Source organism: Candoia aspera, chromosome 3 (genome assembly GCF_035149785.1).
Source record: "Candoia aspera isolate rCanAsp1 chromosome 3, rCanAsp1.hap2, whole genome shotgun sequence".
Taxonomy (NCBI): Eukaryota; Metazoa; Chordata; class Lepidosauria; order Squamata; family Boidae; genus Candoia; species Candoia aspera.
Window position 1 is genome coordinate 6,857,212 of NC_086155.1, and position 21,886 is coordinate 6,879,097.

General features: G+C 42.7%; 2 protein-coding genes across 2 annotated transcripts in view; both read right to left on the minus strand.

Moving 5' to 3' along the window:
• The window catches only part of COL20A1 (collagen type XX alpha 1 chain), a 130,403-nt gene extending 121,568 nt beyond the window's left edge, over nt 1-8,835 (minus strand). Inside the window, exons 1-2 of the mRNA XM_063298753.1 lie at nt 8,758-8,835; nt 3,480-3,590 (exon numbers count right to left, since the gene is read on the minus strand). Of these exons, the coding sequence (XP_063154823.1) occupies nt 3,480-3,590; nt 8,758-8,833 (187 nt within the window). The 5' untranslated portion in view covers nt 8,834-8,835. The remainder of the gene's footprint in view (nt 1-3,479; nt 3,591-8,757) is intronic.
• An 8,004-nt stretch (nt 8,836-16,839) lies between these two features.
• Nucleotides 16,840-21,886, minus strand: part of LOC134492818 (DEP domain-containing mTOR-interacting protein-like) — a 32,989-nt gene continuing 27,942 nt past the window's right edge. Inside the window, exons 7-9 of the mRNA XM_063296936.1 lie at nt 21,487-21,557; nt 20,330-20,434; nt 16,840-18,116 (exon numbers count right to left, since the gene is read on the minus strand). Of these exons, the coding sequence (XP_063153006.1) occupies nt 17,991-18,116; nt 20,330-20,434; nt 21,487-21,557 (302 nt within the window). The 3' untranslated portion in view covers nt 16,840-17,990. The remainder of the gene's footprint in view (nt 18,117-20,329; nt 20,435-21,486; nt 21,558-21,886) is intronic.

Genomic DNA, 21,886 nt, shown 5'->3' on the forward strand with positions numbered 1-21,886 from the left:
TTCTGGTGCTTTATTGACTTGTTTAACCAACTAGAATTAAACATCACATCAAATCTACTTCACTCATGAGGAATGCTATGGCACCCCCAGGGACACAATCAAAGTAGCTTTAGAACTGATTTTGCACACCTGTAATTAGCTTAAGCTTCAGCAAAGGATTGTTACCTTGTCGTGGTGCTGGAGCTTGAGCACCTCAATGATGCCATGAGCTAAACCGTGAAGGGCCACCCAAGACGGAAAGGTCATGACAGAGAGGTCAGACTAAATGCGATCCCTGGGGAAGGTAATGGCAACCCACCCCAGTATTCTTGCCCTGAAAACTAAATGGATCAGTACAACCAGAGATATGTCGGTATACCATCAGAAGATGAGACCCCCAGGTCGGAAGATGGTCAAAATGCTACTGGGGAGGAACAGAGGATGAGTTCAACTAGCCCCAGATGTGATGACGCAGCTAGCTCAAAGCCGAAAGGACGGCTAGAGGTTGACGATGCTGGTGCTGAACGGCGAATCTGATGTTCTAAGGATCAACACACCATTGGAACCTGGAATGTAAGATCTACGAGCCAGGGCAAATTGGATGTGGTTATTGGTGAGATGTCAAGATTAAAGATAGACATTTTGGGCATCAGTGAACTGAAATGGACTGGAATGGGCCACTTCACATCAAATGACCACCAGATCTACTACTGTGGACAAGAGGACCACAGAAGAAATGGAGTAGCCTTCCTAATTAGTAGTAAAGTGGCTAAAGCAGTGCTTGGATACAATCCAAAAAACAATAGAATGATCTCAATTCGAATTCAGGGCAAGCCATCTAACATCACAGTGATCCAAATATACGCCCCAACCACAGATGCTGAAGAAGCTGAAGTAGAGCAGTTCTATGAGGATCTGCAGCACCTACTGGACAACACGCCTAAAGGAGATGTTATTTTCATCACGGGAGACTGGAATGCTAAGGTGGGCAGTCAAATGACACCTGGAATTACAGGTAAGCATGGCCTGGGAGAACAAAACGAAGCAGGAGATAGGCTGATAGAATTTTGCCAAGACAACTCACTCTGCATAACAAACACTCTCTTCCAACAACCTAAGAGACGGCTTTATACATGGACTTCACCAGATGGACAACACCGAAATCAGATTGACTACATCCTTTGCAGCCAAAGGTGGTAAACATCTATACAGTTGGTAAAAACAAGACCTGGAGCTGACTGTAGTTCAGATCACGAACTTCTTCTTGCACAATTTAGGATCAGACTAAAGAGATTAGGGAAGACCCACAGATCAGCTAGATATGAGCTCACTAATATTCCTAAGGAATATACAGTGGAGGTGAAGAATAGATTTAAGGGACTGGACTTAGTAGATAGGGTCCTGGAAGAACTATGGACAGAAGTTCGCAACATTGTTCAGGAGGTGGCAACAAAATACATCCCAAAGAAAGAGAAAACCAAGAAGGCAAAATGGCTATCTGCTGAGACACTAGAAGTAGCCCAAGAAAGAAGGAAAGCAAAAGGCAACAGTGATAGGGGGAGATATGCCCAATTAAATGCAAAATTCCAGAGGTTAGCCAGAAGAGATAAGGAATTATTTTTAAACAAGCAATGCATGGAAGTGGAAGAAGACAGTAGAATAGGAAGGACAAGAGACCTCTTCCAGAAAATTAGAAACATCAGAGGTAAGTTCCAGGCAAAAATGGGTATGATCAAAAGCAAAGATGGCAAGGACCTAACAGAAGAAGAGGAGATCAAGAAAAGGTGGCAAGAATATACAGAAGACCTGTATAGGAAGGACAACAATATCGGGGATAGCTTTGACGGTGTGGTCAGTGAGCTAGAGCCAGACATCCTGAAGAGTGCATTCTTGGACTGCAAGAAGATCCAACCGGTCCATCCTCCAGGAAATAAAGCCAGACTGCTCACTTGAGGGAATGATATGAAAGGCAAAACTGAAGTACTTTGGCCACATAATGAGAAGACAGGACACCCTGGAGAAGATGCTGATGCTGGGGAGAGTGGAGGGCAAAAGGAAGAGGGGCCGACCGAGGGCAAGATGGATGGATGATATTCTAGAGGTGACGGACTCGTCCCTGGGGGAGCTGGGGGTGTTGACGACCGACAGGAAGCTCTGGCACGGGCTGGTCCATGAAGTCACGAAGAGTCGGAAGTAACTGGACGAATAAACAACAACAATTAGCTTAAGGGTCTAGAATAATATCCTTGCATATTTTCCAAATGTATCTGAATTAAAAATAAAAGAGGTAACCGTCTGTTTAGGTGTGATCCAAGCTCAAATGTGGAACCAGAGATCTGAAATGAGAGTGGAACTATGAATGCAGATATTATTCCAAATAAAAGTCCAAGAGCTTGTTCAAATAAAGGTGTGTGCAAGAAAGGGGTTTTGTTATGCACGTTCATAACAAAACCATAATTAAAATCAGATGTCATTGCTGGATAATGGTGCAATTTTTCGACCTTCACATCTATTTCTCTCATTCCCTCTTGGGTATTTTGCATGTTCTTTGGACAGTGGATGGCAGACGTGGCATTGCAAGGGAAGCCCCGTCCCTTTTGTGCATGCAGCAAAATAAGGGGTGGGGCTTTGGTTTTAGTGCTACGCAAGCATTGCCTCTTTGGTATCGGTGTCACCCTGGTTCTTAGGCTGAGGGAGAAGGACTGGCTCAAAGTCCCCCCAAGGAGCTTCTCTGGCTGAGGGTGAACTAGAACCTGGGTCTCCCCATTCCTAGTCCAGCATCTTCAGCACTGGACCACATGGGAAATAAATCTAAAGTCAGTGCCGGAACCCTATAGATAGTCCTCACTTAATAACCACAATTGAGACCAGAATTTTGGTTGCTAAGCAAAACAGTCATTAAGCAAATCTGACCTGATTTTACGACCTTTTTTGCAGTGGCCATTAAGCAAATCACTGCAGGCGTTAAGCGAACCATGTGGTCGTTAAGTGAATCGTATGGTTCCCCATTGATTTAGCTTGCCAGAAGCTGGCTGAGAAGGTTGAAAATGGTGATCACATGACCACGGGACACTGCAACGGTCATAAATGTGAACTGGTTGCCAAGCACCCAAATTGTGATCACATGACCACTTGGATGCTGCAATGGCCGTAAGTGTGAGAACTAGTCATAAGTCATTTTTTTCAACACCGTTGTATGTCCGAACCATCACTAAATGAATGGTCATTAAGTGAGGACTACCTGTAGTAAGAATAGAATTGCCTTCTGTCTGTGCTACCATCCTTGAGCAGATTCAGCAGCAAGTAGACTGAGCCAGGAATGTTACTGAGGACAACTGAGTCTTTAAATAAATAAATAATAAAGTGATAATCCGAAGCTGGACCAGGGCCTGGAGTCCTATTCTGTTCATATTTGTATTTGTTACAAACCAGCAACTTATGCTTCCTTCAAAAAGCTATCTTTTCAGGAGGAAGCCCAACTGGATTTCTTTCGTATGTACCTGCCATTGGCTTTACACGAACTTTGTACCCGTTGGTGTTTCCTTCTGTTTCCTTCCATTTCATTTGCAATCTGTCTTCTGAAAGGACAGTCAGCTTCAGACGGTTTGACCCTGCAAGAGAACCAGCATTATCTTTACAATTTGAGGCAAAAAAGTGTTTTTTGGGGGGTGAGGTTGGGCATATAAATTGTGACTGCATCCTTCAGTGTCTTCCCTTCCTTAGAACATAGATTGCTTCTCAACACAGAAGAAGGTCCTTCAGCTAATTAAGTCAGACACTGAAATTTTTGAAGGACAGGATTTGAGATTCAAAAGAATGTCTCAATAGGCTCAGTTCCAACCAGGTTAACCTGTAGGTTAATACTAACCAAGCTTAAAATGTTGTATGAATAAAGCCATTTAAGCTTGTTATACAAATCCAGCCACTGAGTTCAGCCTTTCTCCTTGATTTCAGTGAGCAAGGAGATTTATTTATATGCCCTTAGGAACATTCCTAAGTATCTGTAGAAAGCTCAGAGATTCGGATTGCAAGATACTAATTGGGAAGACATGGCCCCTGAAGTCAGTGGAAGCTGCTTTTAGCTTTATGAACAATAATCCAGAAATCCTCATTTGCTGGGGAAAGAAAAGGCAACCAATCCAGATGAAAAAGAATTGATGTTGTATGGTTTTATTAGCACAGTACCATGATATGTATCAGCTACTGACATTCCACAGTTCCCAGATGCGCTGGGCATCACCTCTCTCAAGTCCTTTGGGTCATGCCAATTGTAGGGTTATAGAAGCGGAAGTTCAACATGTAGAGTGCTGATTGCATAGGTCTGGTGACCTTGATGTTTTATGTAGCAGAAAGAGATAGGTCCTATCTGGAGGAGCCTACAATCCAAAGTTCAACGAAGGGGAAACAAGAGATGGGGAGGTAAGTGGAAGAGAAATGCCTTTATTTTGTTTTATTCCAGTTGAAGAATTTGCTGCAGTAATTGCTTTCCTATTGATTATTTATGTGCTGCCCATTTGCAAGACCCAAGTAGTTTACAACAGACATAAATGACCAGCCACAACTCCACGACACAGCCTCCAAATCTCAGGAATGTTGTCACTGAAATGCAATCAGATGACCCAACCATTGGAGTCAAACAGTGGTTCCAAAGGACCACAGTAACTGACTCAGCTCCACATCTGTGACCTTTAACCTTTGGGAGATAATTCTTCTAGCTTCCTGGAAGGAAATTATGTTGCCTGGGAAAACAAAGCTGAGATTCAGAAGCAGCTCTGGCCAAAGCAGAATCGGAGGGCCTTCTATTCCCTTTTGAAGGACATCACACACAAACATGCAGAATGCTTCATTGGGTCCCATTGCTGGAGCCAAGGCAGGGAGGACAAGCAGAACAAAGAGGGGATTATTTTGCTAATAAAGCCAGAAGTTGTTTTCAAGTCCACTTGTTCTTCCCAGATCTTGGTGGTCACTCTAGGAGCCACAAAACGGAGTGACAAGAATGTTGGCCATTGAATGCAAAGCCTGAGATATGAGTTAATCTGACAGCCGGAATGCAAATGGGCTGCATCCCGTCGAAAAATCCATTCCAGAGAAGTGCTTTCATCATACTGTAGGAATGTTTCCTTGTTCTGTGACAGATTTGAGGTGATAAGAGAAGACCCCAAAGAACAGGAAGCCCCAAGGAAGAAGTATGGCATGGACAAAAAGAGTATGGGGCATGGGGCATTCACAGAAATGAACAGCGGAGTTTACTTTCTACCTTCTTTTCCCTTTCAAAGACGTGGACCTCACCTTGTCTGTACTGTCGCTACATCAGATTTTAGGTGGGGCTCAGTGGGTTGAATGCTCCTCCCAGATGGAGATGATCTGCACATGTCAGGAAGAAGAAGGTTTCTAGCCTAAACCTCTCTATAATTCGTCAATGTTCTAGGTTTTTCACTGGAGTGCACGTCATGAAATTCTTGTTCCCCTTGCTAGGCGCAAGACAAGGAAGGCACCTGCTACTGATCACAAGGAAAAGGTTGTATGGAAGAAGATCTCTTGTTCTAGGTGCAAGATATAGAATCATAAGTTTTAATTAGAGGAAAGCAGATTCTGATTGTTAGAAAATGTCCTAAGGGGAAGAACAACTTGACAGCAGAATCAATGAGATGATATGCTTAGATGGTAGAAAGCCATTTGTCAGGGATGCTGTGATTTGCATTCCTGCACAGGGCAAAGGGCTGGACCTGATGGCCCCAGTGGCCCCTCCCAATTCTATGATGGGTTGTTCACATTCCCGCCATGTAGCCCATCTGCTGGAACAGCCCCTTGCAAGAGATTCAGATGCTGAAAGGGTTGCAGGAGAACGCAATCTGCCCAGCCGGGTAAAGTGGGAAGGGACACCCCAGTCAACCACTGAAGAACTAATCAGAAGCTGGAGATTCTCCTCTCAGATATTTTTTTTAAGAAGCGAGAGAGAAAAGGAAGGGAGGGAGGAAGGGAGGAAGGAAGGAAGGGAGGAAGGAAGGAAGGGAGGAAGGAAGGAAGGGAGGAAGGGAGGAAGGAAGGGAGGGAGGAAGGGAGGAAGGAAGGGAGGGAGGAAGGGAGGAAGGAAGGAAGGGAGGAAGGGAGGAAGGGAGGGAGGAAGGAAGGAAGGGAGGAAGGGAGGAAGGAAGGGAGGGAGGAAGGGAGGAAGGAAGGGAGGGAGGAAGGGAGGAAGGAAGGAAGGGAGGAAGGGAGGGAGGGAGGGAGGGAGGGAGGGAGGGAGGGAGGAAGGAAGGAAGGAAGGAAGGGAGGAAGGGAGGAAGGAAGGAAGGGAGGGAGGAAGGGAGGAAGGAAGGAAGGAAGGAAGGAGCAACTCAGGTTTGAAGTTTGTCTTCCTTGCATTGGAAGAGAAGGAACATCTTTCCCCAGACTGGTAAGCACAAACTCCAGTTCCCAAGTCTAGGAACCAGTAGAAGCAAGATGTAGTATAGAATGTGGATTGTTTTGTGGAAAAGCACCTGAGATATGGTGCCTTTGTTAACCTGTCATTCTGCCTTTGGTCTTGCACGTATGTACCTTCTTCCCGAAGGACCAGACTAGGACAATTTCTTTCCAAAGTCATTGTTATTTTCTCCTTTTGTCTTTCAATTCTCATCTACAGTAATTCCTTAACACTGTTGTACATAATAAAGACTTGCGTTCTTCTTGAATCGGTACTCTCATTCTGAACAGACTTTAACACAGCAATTTCCCTGCTCAGTTAAGCTACAAAAGAGGGAAGAAAATGGGATGGTCACTTAAAAGGTAAAGGTGAAGGTTTCCCTTGACATTAAGTCCAGTTGTGTCCAACTCTAGGGGGCGGTGCTCACCTCCGTTTCAAAGCCAAAGAGCCGGCGTTTGTCCGTAGACACTTCCGTGGTCATGTAGCCGGCATGACTGAACGGAACGCCGTTACCTGCCCGCCGAAGCGGTGCCTGTTAATCGACTCACATTGGCATGTTTTTGAACTGCTAGGTTGGCAGGAGCTGGGACTAGCAACGGGAGCTCACCCCGTCATGCGGATTCGAACTGCCGACCTTCCGATTGGCAAGCTCAGCAGCTCAGCGGTTTAACCCGCAGCGCCACCGCGTCCCTTGATGGTCACTTACTTGCTGCCAAATAATTCAGCATCTGAGAGACATTCTCTGGAGAAAAGTGGATAATGGCAGTATTTATTGCAGTCCACAGGTGGGGACTGTTGGGGAAGGGACCTTGCTAAAGGGAGACAGAAGGGCCAACCCACCATAACCCAAACATGTGTTCATTCACACGCACCCTGTTAAAGCCTCATGATCATAGTTTTTGTAGAATATGACAGCAATAGTCCACTGGGAATCTTGGACGCTATGAAAGTCTTCTGCATCACCAATGACATTGTTCTTCCTAATATTTTTATTTTTATTTATTTATTTATTCGATTTCTATAGCCGCCCGTCTCAACAAGTGACTCTGTCAAAGACTTTGTTGCATGAGAATTAAGTTTAGGAGAGATCTGGTCTGAATATTTAGGTGTATTTGTCCAGTTCTCTTCTCTTAAGTCTCTAAACGAACTGAAATGCTCATCCATATGACAACCTACCTTCCTCAGAATGTTTGCACTGCAATTTGCAACTTTCCAGGCAAACACCTAATTTTAAGGGCGAGCCTCTATCAAAATGTGCATATGAGGAAAAAGCACGCACATCAATGCATTATATTAGGGAAAAAACCACTAATATAAGTCGAAGGGAAAATGCGCATATGTAGAGAGTTGGGTACAGGGACAAATAATGACCTGCATCCTTTTCTCTTAAATTCGTAATCAGATGCAGAAGTGGGCCCAGAAGGTCAGGCAAAATAACACTGAGACAGAATCTTTTTTCCCTCAAGGTCAGGCTTCTGTAATGGGACAAGGACTGGTGCTCCAATGCTCATTTGCTGCGTTTTTTCCCTTAATAATTTATTAAAATCAGCTATAAACATACAATCCATCAACACACAAAATGAGAAAAAAGATGGGGAAAACCCCACAGATTAGCTAATAATCCACAATTATAAAAATGGGTGAGAGGTCAAATAAGCTTTTTGTAGTTTTGGATCTGCTGCTTTCAATGGAGACCACACTTGTTCAGATACGACTGCGTAGCTGAGCCTTTTGTACTCTCAAATTAACACGCAATCTTCTCTGCAAGGGCTATACAGATAGTCCTCGATTTACAACCACAATTGGGACCAGAATTTCCATCTTTAAGTCATTGCAGCCATAAGTCGAGTCACTACATGACCAGACCTGATTTTACAACCATTTTTACAGCAGTCGTTAAGCAAATCCAGCTTTCCCAATGGGTGTTTTTTGCCGGAAAACAGCAAAAAAGAAAAAATCGCAAAACACAATCACATGATCATGGGACGCTGCAACCGGTTGTCAATGCGAGCCAGTTGCCAAGCACACGAAATGTGATCATGTGACCAGAGGTGATGGTGCGACATTTTGCGATGCTTGGAAGTGCTTTACAGGCTGTAAAGCACCCATTCCGAGGCCGTTGTAACTTCGAACTATCGTTAAATAAACGGTCGTAAGTCGAGGACTACCTGTATTCCATACCTCAGCTTACCCTCATCTACTGCACTTTGAGCAAATATTCATACATCTAAAATTGTCATATCGTATGACAGTTAAGGTGACATAGTACCATACTCAGCATGAGAGACAGAGAGACCCACTTCTGGGCAAACATCCATTTACCACTGATACAACAGCCAACCTCCAGATGGGAAGGCGGGATAGCTCCTTACCTTGACCACACACCTGTAAGGTGATGAAACCTGCAAGAACTAGGCAAGAAATCCAGAAATAATTCTGGACCAGCATGACAACCTGCATAAATGGAAAGAAGAGCATCCATGAACATCCAGTTTGAGCAACTTCCCTCATTTTGCCCCCAGAATCTGTAGAGGGCACAGGGGTCAAAAGATGGAAGAAGGTGGCTGGGTCAGTATGATCAAGGCCCTGTCCCTTTTTGTGTGTACTGGCTGGGGAATTCTGGGAGTTGAAGTCCACACATCTTAAAGATGCCAAGTTTGAAAACCACTGCAGTTTACAGTTTACAACGTAGCCAGCCTGTCCGCAAAGTGGTTTGGCTAGTACATGAAGGAGAAAATAACTAAAAAAACAGTTTGGCCTAACAAAAATGCCTTCAGAAAGGCTTTAATGCTTGGCTTAATGCTTGAGAATAAAAATATAATAGCCCTCAAATGTTCATAACCATCCCCTAATCTGGCAGGCTATGTCACTCCCTTTTAAAAATACATCTTCTGTCATTTCATTCATAGTTTTCCAAATTAAAGAGCTTGATTATATATTATTTCCTCCCATATAGCTACAGTGACCATACGTCCTTTATTATAAAGCATAGTCCTTTATTTTAGAAAGATGTCCTTTAAATTTATTTATTTTTCAAAAACTCTTTTGTCCTTTATTTTGGTCATCTGGCTTTTACTGTCTAAGTGGCACCACTTAATGCACAGTGTCTTATATTCATGTGAAAAGTATGGAAATTGAATTGTCTCTTTAAAATAAATTTACACATACTTTTTGATTTTAGACATTTTTATTAGAATATGTGTTTTGGTCAAGTTTTTCTTGGTTTTGCTCTTGAATTTTCCTTTGTAAACAAAGTTATAACAATTTTTAAAAAATCCTTATGAACGTCTTTCAGTTTGCCCCTTTTGGGGGTTTGTCCTTTAGTTTTTCCAAGAGAATATGGTCACTGTACATATAGCAAAATTTCACTGAGAAACTGCCTTCACAGCAAAACACATTTGGTGCCAGGACAGAGATGCAATCATTCTTCCCCACCAGATTGGCACATTCCCATTTGTCATGTCAGAAAACAAGGATGAGGGTGCCAACTTCCTTCCCCTTTCATTTCTAGAACCAGGAGAAACAATTACTGGACTGTCAATCAAATAAAACAGCACAGTTTGGGTCAAATCCGTTCCCTCTTGTGCTTTCAAGAAAGGGAGAAGTCATAGCAGTGTTTCTCAACCTTGGCAACTTTAAGCTGTGTGGACTTCAACTCCCAGAATTCCCCAGCCAGCATGGCTGGCTGGGGAATTCTGGGAGTTGAAGTCCACACAGCTTAAAGTTGCCAAGGTTGAGAAACACTGGATTATAGGTTCAAACTGAAGAAAGATTTTTCATCTATCACTGCAGTTGACACAGAAGTTGGAAATCGGAGCAAGCTGCCAATTCCAAAAGGAAATTCCACAGGTGTCTGGCTCCAGCCCAGAGCAGGATCTGCACTGTGTGATGGGCCATGAATGGCAGAGGGATTGGGGGGGGGGTATCAAAACCCGCTCCCCTTTTGAAATAGTTCTGTAGAAAGATGTTGCCCCTCAAGCGTAGATTCCCCTTTGCTTCACTTCTTACACCGTTGCCTCAGGCCTTTCAGAAAGATTTAATAAATATTGGTTGCAATTTAGTTTCCCCAAATATGCAGCTAATAACTTGCATTCTCAGCAGTCTCAAATTTAATTTGATTTCCCTTGAATGTCATGGCATCCAAGCCTGCCTGGATTTGTGATCTCTCCTCCACCCTATGCACATACATAGACATTCAGAATATATATTTATATGTATATGTATATGTATATTTATAAAATATATTTTCCCAACCCCCCTCCTTCTTACAAGTAAAAAGGCCTTTCTATTCTGTGGCCACAAAGTAGAAAATAAGTTGATTTTTTTGGATCCTTGCGCCCCCAAGTTACTTTTTTGCAACTAGTGCAATCTCCCAAATTTCACTGTCAAACTGTGATCAAAAAATCTAAGCCCTGCCCCACCCATGATGTCATAGTTCTATAACCCCACCCCCTGCAGAAACACCCCCCCCCCCATGAGTAAAGTGTAACCCAAACTAACAGCATTGTGTGTCTTCTGACTGCAAAAAAGCTTGTCTGTTTCTAATCTTAAGGATATTATTAAGTGTTAAGGACCTTAGAGATTTCCATAGCAAGCTTTACTTATTTAGGGACTCAGATGAAGACAGCGGGATTGTCACAAGAGAGAACATGGCAGAACAAGCTAGTTCACAAACCATGATTGACTTTGTTTCTCTTTAACTCCAAGTAAGAGATTAGAAACAGTAGGTTTTCTTGCAAGAATTAAGGTCAGGAGAGGGGAAGAGATGAAATGCTTTATTCTCCATATAACAAACTTGGTTAAAATTAGATCCATCCTACCGAGCTTCCCCAACTTGTTGCTCCAGTGACGTTGTAGGATGGATGGTGTCATAATCCGCAAGATGGCAGACACAATGTCGCAATTGAAGCTCTGCATTTTTTGTATATACATGGTTTTGTACATGTATGGTAATTTTAACCAAGAAGGTCATGGCTTCAACCAGGTCCCTGGGCCTCCATCTTGCAGATTTTGACCCACACAGCCCCTGCAGACTCCCCATGTTGCTCTGGGTAGGGAATTCAACTCCCAGAACTGCTCAATCTATGGAAGGTGCCAAGTTGGAGAATGGGCTTTCAAAGAACCAGTCCCATTCTTAACTCACTTCAATCACATTCAGGGGAAGCAGCAACTTTTTAAAAAGGTGGCCATGAATAAGTCAACATCCCTATAATCCACCCTAGAGGTCACCTAAATAGAAATGGTAATCTTTCCATCCTCACAGTTCCACTTCGAAATTCAGATTTACCCAAAGAAACTTAGAGAATGTTTTGATAAAACAAGACAGGGCTTACAAGAACTCAAAGCAGCCGATACGGACAGACAACGCTGGCAAACAAAGATCCATCAGATCATAAAGAGTTAGAAACGCCTGAACGAGCGAAGACCCACAACGCTTTAAAGATTCGAAAATCTTTTTGCTGTTCCAATATGATCAGTCAAACAAAGATTTGCACATCCTTCAAGCATTAGAGTGTAAAGTTGCAACAGCCCTATAAACTTAGGCAGCAGCATCTTGCTAAAAAAAGAACAACCCAAAACTTTTGCATGAGGTATCAGCCACATTTAAAGCGAAAAAGATGTTTCGTTCCAATCAGGAATTTCCTAGTTTACAGCTCCATCATTTCACCCTTACAGCAATAACACTGGAACCCAAGAGCAGCTCACAACTCAATCCTAGCAGAGCAAAATCTACAGGACATCCTGAGAAAAACCACCCACAGAACGCCACCTTGCAAAGCAAATTCTGAAACCCTTGCAAATTGTGAACAAGAATCAGCCACAGACCTTGAATTTTTGCATGGTTCTTTCAGTTGACTGGGATGGTGTGAAGAAGCTGAGCACGTCCTTTAGATCTGAGGAAGGAAGCGAGCAACTCGTCTGCTTTCTTTGAGGATTTTTTCTTTCTGGTTTGGTTTTTTTTTTTTTTTTTGTGGCAGTGGGGATGGGAGATTTCTAAGCGAGATGTCAATTTTTCAGAGCAGTAATGAGGCGGAGAGAGAGTTTCATGGTTTTTAAACTAATTCTGGGGGCGTAATATCCTATTTCAGAATGAAGAAGAAAAGAATGGTCAATCCAATGCAGGAAATATCAGCATAGGGCAAAGTCTGTATCTTGCGATGGTTATTCCATGATTACCCACACTCCTAATCTGGAAAAACTCCTAGAAGGGGTTCCCATATGAGGTCTTCCCTTGAGACTGATTTCAAGCATGAGAAATTAAAGAATCCAAAGATTAGTGTTTCTCAACCTTAGCAATATTAAGATATATGGACTTCAACTCCCCGAATCCCTTAGCCAGCCATGCTGGTTGGAGAATTTTGGGATCTGAAGTCTACATATCTTAAAATTGCCAAGGTTGAGAAATACTGGCATAGATCCTTCTCATCAGCAAGACACAGGTTTTAGACTGTGTTGGGGTGTGTGTGCCCCAGAGTTAGTCTTGACTCCTGGAAGCTACATGGGCATGACCATACAGTTCTCCTGGCAAGATTTTTGGAACTGGTTTGCCATTGCTTTCCTCCTAGGGTTGAGAGAGAGGGACTGGCCCAAAGCTATCCAGCTGGCTTTCCTGCTGGTAGGATTTGAACTCATGGTCTCCCAGCTTCTAGTCCAGCACCTTTAACCACTACACCAAACTGGCGTGGTTTCATACTTATGGGTGCCCATATCTTTTCACTTCAGCCCTGAAACCTTGTACGTTCCTTAACATGAATGGCAGCCCAACCTGATCCACAAAAGCCTATATTTCTTTTTAAATGAAATATTCACCTAATCAACTTCAATTGCTCTCCTTAGTTGATGGAACTGCTTAGGGCTTCAAAAGAGGCGAACGGCCGGCATAATCTCCACGTTGATTTCAGATCGCAGCAGACAGACAGACACGCACATTCAAGCAGCAACATGTCTCAGAGGGGCTGCTTTGAACAGATTGTATTTATTTATTATTTTGGTATTTTGGATGTTGATTTTATATGCTGAGGTTTTAAGGGATAATTTTATTGTAAACCGCCCAGAGTCCCCCTCTTTGCAGGGAGACGGGGGGTAATAGAAATTTGAATTAATACATAAATAATATGAAAACACTCTTCTGGGTGATCATAATCCACTTTTTTGGCATGGAGATTTCTCTAGCTGGGAATCGTGAAATGCAAACTTTAAAACCAATTACATGAGACCATTACTGAATTTGTTTTAGGGTTATTGTTCTTTGTTGATCTTCATCTTACTGTGTTGAAAGAAAAGGTCTACAGGAGCTAAAAAATCATAATGTAGTGGTGGTAGGGGGGTAAATTGGAATGGCTGGGGGCTACAACATATCCCCCCAAATTTCTGGAGGGCCAAAGAAAGCTGTGTAGGGATGTTGGGGCAAGAGTCAAAAATTGCAAGATGGCAGACATAATATTGCAATCACATCCTCTGCATGGGTTGCCACTGAATGTGGGTATGGTTCAAAACTTTCAGCCCAGTTTTTTGGCCTGGAAAGCAGGGCCATAACTGGAGGGGGGCAAGCGGGGCATGTGCCCTGGGCGCCTCACTGGAGGGGGCGCCAAAATGAGTGCTGGGGTGGAGCCAAAATGGGTGTGGAATCCATGTTTGCCCCTGGTGACACAGACCCTGCTGGAAAGGTTAAGGGTGGAGATAGAAACAGGAGCCGTCCCCCTAAGGCAAAATGCACATTTATTTTAGTAGAACAGAATCAAGAAGAAAAACAGAAAAAAGTAAGGAGGAAAAAAGAAAAGATTTACAAGCAATAAAAGTTTAAATAAAAATGACCTTAGTGTTGCATGTTAACAGATCAGGTATCAGTTTAAGACTTCAGGACATTATTAAAATCAAGTCGGTATTCAATGATTAATTATATTAAGAGAGATTTGGATTTGGTACAAGTCTGTATGTAGCATGGCAGTCCGTTAATGGTTTCCAAGCTACATTAAATTCTGAATCTGACTTGTTTGACCTTTTTGTGCCCTTGATGTATATCCATTGACTGCTTTTTAGCCACGATGCCCAAAGGACCTCACTGTCCTGTCAAATCATGTTAATAAAACAGACAGCATTTTTTTTAAATGACGTTTACTAGAGCCGTACAGTCCCAATAGAAGAGAATCTCTGTAGCTCAGGGTTGAACTGTGGAGTCCCTGGTGCTCTCTGAGCTTGGCTGTTGGCTTTCTGCCCAGCTTCCCACCACATTTACCTCGCCTTTCCCCTCAAGATGCTTCAACCAGAAATGCCCAGAATTTTGTCATTACAGACATTGGAATTGAAACTGCTACCATAAACTAGGATCTCCAACAAGAAAGAGAGAGAAATCATTTCTGCTTCTTTTTGTTATTCTTTAATTTCCTCTATGACCCTCAACAGTATTGTCATAAACATTAGTACAACTTGAAAGCAATTATTATCACTTCTATTTCAATTTATTGCTAGAGCAAAAAAGAAGCCATCACTCGCCCTGGCACTCATTTGAACAAAGAAAAATTTTCTGCCACAAGCATGGAAAGCTACATTCCCATTCCACTAAAAACACCACAGCCTCATCCAGTCAATATTTCAAGGTAAAAAGGGGGCCCAAAGAGAACATTTTTATTATGTTCCCAAGACTTCTTCCAAAAGGAAAAAAAGAGAGAAAGAAAATCAGACACAATATTTGTTAAAATATAGTTATTAGTCAACTAAGATTTGTATGATACCAGAAAATGGAGTTTGTTACTGAAATTGGAGCAGGTATAATTAAATAAGATGTATTTATTCTTATTACAAGTTCTGAATTAAACAATTAACATTTGATAAGCATCTCCTCTCCCTGAATATTTATTCCAAAGTAACTACATTCGTTGAAAGGCACCTAGAGATGTTATTTGCTATAAAGCTTTGCTGTTGTTGCTGAAGTGAACACTTGCAGAGTGCACAGCAAAAGAGCAAAGAGGAAAAATTCTGAGCAGCAAATACAAGTTGTTGAGCTTGTCAAAAATGAGTATTAATGCTGGGATTGCAAATAATAGACTCCAACTTGAGACATAGCACTTGTCCTAAGTCAGCTAAATTGATTTATAGGAATCTGCTTAATACTGATTGGATCAAAGGTCCGAAGCCTACCATGGGACATCTTTAGCATCCCAATTCAGGATCAGATCAGTTCAGAAAACTGGCAGACAAACATTTATGTCTGCCAATTTTATTTCAAAATGCTCCTTAGGCTTTGCCAGCTGTCCAATTTGCAAGATATCTAGCTCAGGCAATGCTTCTTTTAAGCAATACCCAAGCCAGAAGTGTCCATAGGGGGGTCAAATAATAAAGATGATGCCTGCATCACATATTTAAAAAAAAAAAAAGGCAGGGGGGGCTTTGACTAAGCGGTCACAACCACCATCTTAAGATTTTTACCCCTCCGCTGCAGATGTCCCTGGCCCAAATTAATGTTGTGTTGTTTATTCATTTAGTCACTTCCGACTCTTCATGACTTCATGGACCAGCCCACGCCAGAGCTTCCTGTCGGTCGTCGACACCCCCAGCTCCCCCAGGGACGAGTCCGTCACCTCTAGAATATCATCCATCCACCTTGCCCTTGGTCGGCCCCTCTTCCTTTTGCCCTCCACTCTCCCTAGCATCAGCATCTTCTCCAGGGTGTCCTGTCTTCTCATGATGTGGCCAAAGTATTTCAGTTTTGCCTTTAATATCATTCCCTAATACTAATACTTAAAAAAAAATGTGGGGAGAGAGAAACGATTTGAAGAAATTAGGATGGTTTCAAGCTGGGAAAAATAAATCTAACTAGTTCATTTGCCAGCTGAAGAAATCCAGGGAATGTTTGGGGTGTTTTTTAAGCCCCACTTTCAAGTTTCTGAAAAGCCTTTCATGAAAAATTCAGCAGGACCCAAGGGGACAGGAAGTGGTCACTAGCATTGTTTGGTTAAAGCTGGATGGAAATTTCTATTCCTGGGCATCCAAGCACACAGATCCAACTAAAGACAGTAGAGGATTTGGTCAAAGAAAGTATTGAGAATGGTGTGTGTGGATGCATGTGTGTGTGTTGGAATCACCCCCCCCCTTCCCATATCTTCCATCCACTGATTTCTACTGAAGAGCCTAAAAAAAAGTGTCATTCTTTTGACATTCTAAAAATAGCAGTAATATGAAATCACAGCAAATGGTATACAATGGAATGCCCTGATTGATTCTTAAAAGATGGGTTTGTTTCAGATGAAAGGAGGAAGATGCAGCCCACTGAGAATAGATTGGAAACTTGTACAGATTGTTGGAGGTCAGTTCCTGACATCCATCACAATAGCCGAGCTGGGGAGAAACTGGGGGCTTTTTGCATTTAATGGCAGACTTATTTATTGATGCTTTTTTGTACCCAAAAAGTAAAAGTGAATTTAAGATTCAAAAGGCACATTTCTCTGAATTTTGCAATGCAGTTCACCAACATTTTTAAAAAATAGCTTAGGAAAACGTCTATATCAAATTCATTCAGTCATAATAATAATGTACAAAAAATATTTATATTAAGGGCAATGTTTTGTAGAAATTATGCCCACTGGGCAAAATTGCAAACCAAATGCATATATTGAGCCAAAGGTGCACAAAACAGGTACAAATTTTAGTGCAGAATTGGGGAAAAAAATCTTCATTTAAAGAACCAAACTTAGCATATTTGTGAAAATGATAAATTGAGAAAACCTGAAATGGACAGTTGAGATAATTTGCAAATAATTAAACCTCAGCAACATCCGGAAGGGCTGTAGATTTCCCACAGGTATGTTAGAGAATAAACTGAAAAATTATAATGGGAAAAACGGCTCATTTTACAATATTGAATTTGCATGTCACCATTTCCTACCCCACACCGCCTCTCTCCAAATTTATTATGCCCCTGGAACTGGTGTCTTGATTTCAAATAACAATCATGTCATCAACACTTGTGCATGTTGTTCTGTGATCTTGAAGTGCTGTAAAGAAATATCACATTACAAAGTGCTTTTAAAGTCTATCCTTGGCTCTTGGAAGGCAGTTGAAAGACAAGCCAATGTTCAGACATGAAATACAGAATTGGATCCTGAAGGCATGGAGGACAATATTTTCTATCTCGCCAGGAAGTCAAGTTTCTTCTGATTCTGTTTCGAAACTACGCTCTGCCAGTGGAAAATGGCCCATGGATTGAAATGGTACAGAATGGTACATTTGTCCAAATTCCTATCAACTTCTCAAGACTGGTGGGGCAAAAGGGTTTCATAAATAGAGTAATAAATCAGAGAATTAGTAATGATTTAGGGCAATGATTTTTCTGGAGTCAGAATGGTACAGGAGAAGCACTTAGATTCTCCACATCTTTACAAAAATAATGATTGAAATGACATTCATGAGGTCTCTCTCTCTCTCTCAGGCATGTGAAGAAACCACACATCTTAAAATTGCTAAGATTGATAAACACTGCCTTAGATAGTAGGCATAAGAAAAAAACTCCCCATGCTTTTTAGGGTTGGGGGACATACATTGCTTCACCCACAGCTAACAAACTGGGCCCTGATCTCAAGGTGTTGTGGAGATGTGGAGCACGTGATCCTCATTCGTCTTCTTCCATGACTTCGAGCACAAGGGTCCGAGGTCCTGTCACAATGAGGTTGCTCACAGTCTGATAATCCAAATGTAAAACATACATGCCATTCACAGAGTACACAAATTGGCAGACCTGCAAAAGCAAGGGATAAGACAAGTAAAATCCCCCTGAACTAAATGGCACCTATTGCTGAATTTATGGCAGCCCGAAAGATGGAGCGCTGGTGGGGATGTTCAGGGTTTGTGAAAAACCGGAACGGGCAGAGAAAATTCGTTGAGGGACTTTCTCACTGTTCAGAAGAAGCCATTCGGATCTACCTGATGTGCATTTCAAGGCAAACCTGGAAAGACTTGCTAAAAAAAAAAAGCATTGAAGAGGGAAGTTAAATAAATTAAAGAATGAAGAGACTGTATAGCATCTTGACATTTCATTGACATTCTCGGAGTCAGATAAAGTTGACTATGAATTTCTTCTGGTCTGCCTCTCTATGCAAACTGCATTTGTTCCCACTACAGTGCAAAGAGGATTGTGGCGTCCTTGCTGCTCTCTGAGCTTGGTTGTTGCTTGCAGTCGTTTCGTTGCCCAACTAGGCAACATCACCAGTGCAAGGGAGTGTGGGGTTTGCTCCCTGTTTATATACAGCAGCTTGCCCTGCCGCTGTTGGTGGGGTGTGGTTTTCCCCTTGGTAGTTCCTTGATTAGGGAATTGTTTACTGCACCGGGATTAACACCAGATGAACAATCATCAACACCTCCTTCAAAAGAGAACGAAGACTTCGTAAGCCACAGAGACAGGCCTACTATCTGCTTGTCCTCTAAGAAGCAGTCTTGGGAGTCTCACTATTTCAAACATTGGTCAAAGGAATCAGAAAGAAATTAACCCTGTTGTTAATTTCTCTGCCTCCTCGTCTAAAGCCTTTGAGTGGCAAAACCATTTCCCCTCTCCAAGTCCCTGCCCTTCCCCAACTTCATTCTTAAGGAACTGGTTCTCAGCAGAATGCAAAACCCACTTATTTGTGGTTCAGTGGATCCCAGGTGGCATTTGTTACTGTTATGCTTGAATAGACTGAGAGGATTACAGGTAGTCCTCACTTAACAACCATTTGTTTAGTGATGGTTCGGACTTACGACAGTGCTAAAAAAACGACTTACAACCAGTCGTCATACTTATGGCCACCACAGCATCCTCACACTCGTGTCATCACAATTTGGGCACTTGGCAACCAGTTCACATTTATGACCGTCGCAGCGTCCCGCAGTCACATGATCACCATTTTCAACCTTCCCAGGTGGCTTCTGGCAAGCAAAATCAATGGGGAACCACATGATTCACTTAATGACCACATGGTTTGCTTAAAGCCTGTGGTGATTCGCTTAACGAGCACCACAAAAAAGCAAGACCATAAAATTGGGTCAGATTCGCTTAATGACCACTTCGCTTAGCAACTGAAATTCCAGTCCCAATTGTGGTTGTTAAGCGAGGACTACCTGTAGCTTGTTGAATTAAGCTATATACGCTGCACCATCAGCACTAATGCACCCAAGTGCTAGAAGGTCTCCTAGCTCAATGGCTGTGACAATCTCCATCAAGAATGTCCATGAGGGGGGCTGGGTCAAAAAAGTCAAGAAGACAGTCACAACCAAGCAGTCGAAAGCTAGACTATTTTTTATGTGCAAAGTGAAACACATTAAAAAGCAGTGGGGGTTCAATCACAGAGTCACAACCACCATATTGATTTTTTTGACCCCCACCTGCAGATGCCCCCGCTCGCTGCCTCCTAGGCTAGGCAGCTTTGAAGGCTCAGAATCCAACAAGGTAGACTGAGAAGCACTGTGTGCTGTGGAGGAGCAGAAGTCAAGGGAGAGGTGAGCAACTAGTGGTCTTCCAGATGTTGCCAAAATGGTTCCCAGCATTCCTCAAAACTGATTGGCTGTAATGGCTGTGGCTGCTGGAAGTTGTCACTCAGGAATATCTAAAGGGGGCATAGGTTACTACCCCCTGGACAGATATTCATCTGTTTGGATAGTCTTCCCTCAGCTAGTAGAATACCCAGCATTCCCAGGAAACTATCCTTTGGCTGAGGATTCTGGGAGAGTTGGAGACATCTGGGGGCACCTGTAAAGATTTCCCAGGTGCTGAACTCATTTGGTCAGCTCAGGTCCCTTGTTGGCTGGCCATGGCCCTCAAGAGGAAGGACAATGTCAGCTTCCTGTCCATGCTACAGTCTTCCCACCTCCCAACAATGACAACACATGAGCCGTTGATGGAATGAGGGTCCTTTGGCAGGGAAAGGAATCAGATGAGAAGATCCTACACATCTAATTCATGAGGTTCACATCTAGTACCTTCATGCCAGCAGCAGCAGCTGGTCCTCCTGGATCTACAGCCTGGATGTGGCACGGCTGACCCCCACGGACCACAAAACCCCAACCAACTGCATCCCCTACAATCTGCAAATGAAAAGGGAAACCGTGACTATCATTTGCTTGCCAGCAAGGTTGCAGAAATTCTCTGTGAGTTGAAGACCAACTCTTCAGCCTTTTCCATGCAGCAGAAAGCTGACCAATATCCATCCATCCATCCACCCACCCACCCACCCACCCACCCTATTATCTATAGATTATCAGGAGGAGGAGGAGGAGGAGGAGGAGGAGGAAATATAAATGCACAGAAGAACATAGTTTAGAAGCAGCTATGGTACCATGAAAGAAACTCCATGTTTCAGAGCAGTCTATCTGTTAGGTGCTTGGGCTTCCTAGAAGTATCTGGCTTCCTAATGTGGAAAGGGGTAAGCTTGCTTTGACTGATCAAGTCTTTACCTATATTATCCAGAAAACATGTTACACTTTATTCTTCTTTTGGCCCATACTTCTACAGACTTGTGGCAGCCCCTGACTGATCTTGTCTGTGTTTGGAAACTCAACAGGGTTGGGCCTGGATGGACTCAGACAGGAGACCCCGGGGAAATCCCTGGCTACAGAGTAGGTTGGGAAGTCAAAAAGTATCCTGGAAAAAGGCAATGGCGAACAACTCCGATACATGGACGTTTCCATGAAGTCAGCAAGAGCTAAGGATGGGAAACTTGATAGGTCAACCTTGGCTGATGCTAGGAAAAAAGTACCATCAGATTTTATTTTATTTTATTTTATTTTATTTTATCTATTAATTTTTTTATTTATATTTCAAATTTCTATCACCGCCCATCTCTCCTGTGACAGTACTTGGAGGGGAGACCATCAGTTGTAGGACAGACTGAGAAGTCGAAAGGGCCTGCTGGAAGAAGACAACGGCGGATGACTTTCCACACCGTTGTCAAGGACAGGACATGGATGTGTCCATCACTCCACTAGGAAATGACCTCTATGTGAAACTTACAGATAAAAGTATTTTATCTATAAATTTAAGACATAAGTATTGGCTGTCTGTGATGTTCTGAGTTACAGCAACCAGTCAGAAAGATTTATTTCAGCAACAATGCTAACTTGATGACCCATACACTCACTGTCAGTGTTTTCTTGATATATGGTGCCCCAGGAGTCAAAAGCTCTTCATTGGTGACAGGCCTCTTCAAGACTGGCATAAAGGAGAAAAAATGACAGGCAGATCATCGAATTACATTGGTGCCTTCAGTTCCTAGAATTCCCAACCAGAAAGTGCACCAAACAGCAGCAAAGCAGAAGGAATGGGGAAATGAACAGGCGCAGGCATGTCTGCAGGGCATGGTCAAAAAGGTCACAATGGCAGCTGCAACAGTGTGATGGAGATGCCACCTGTTTTTTTCTGTGCGTTGTACAGACAGAAAAAAAACAAGGGGAACTTCAGTCACACCATCACAGCTGCCTTCTTGACGTTTTTAACTACACCCTGCAGATACCCCTGAATAGGAATGTTAACCAGATGAA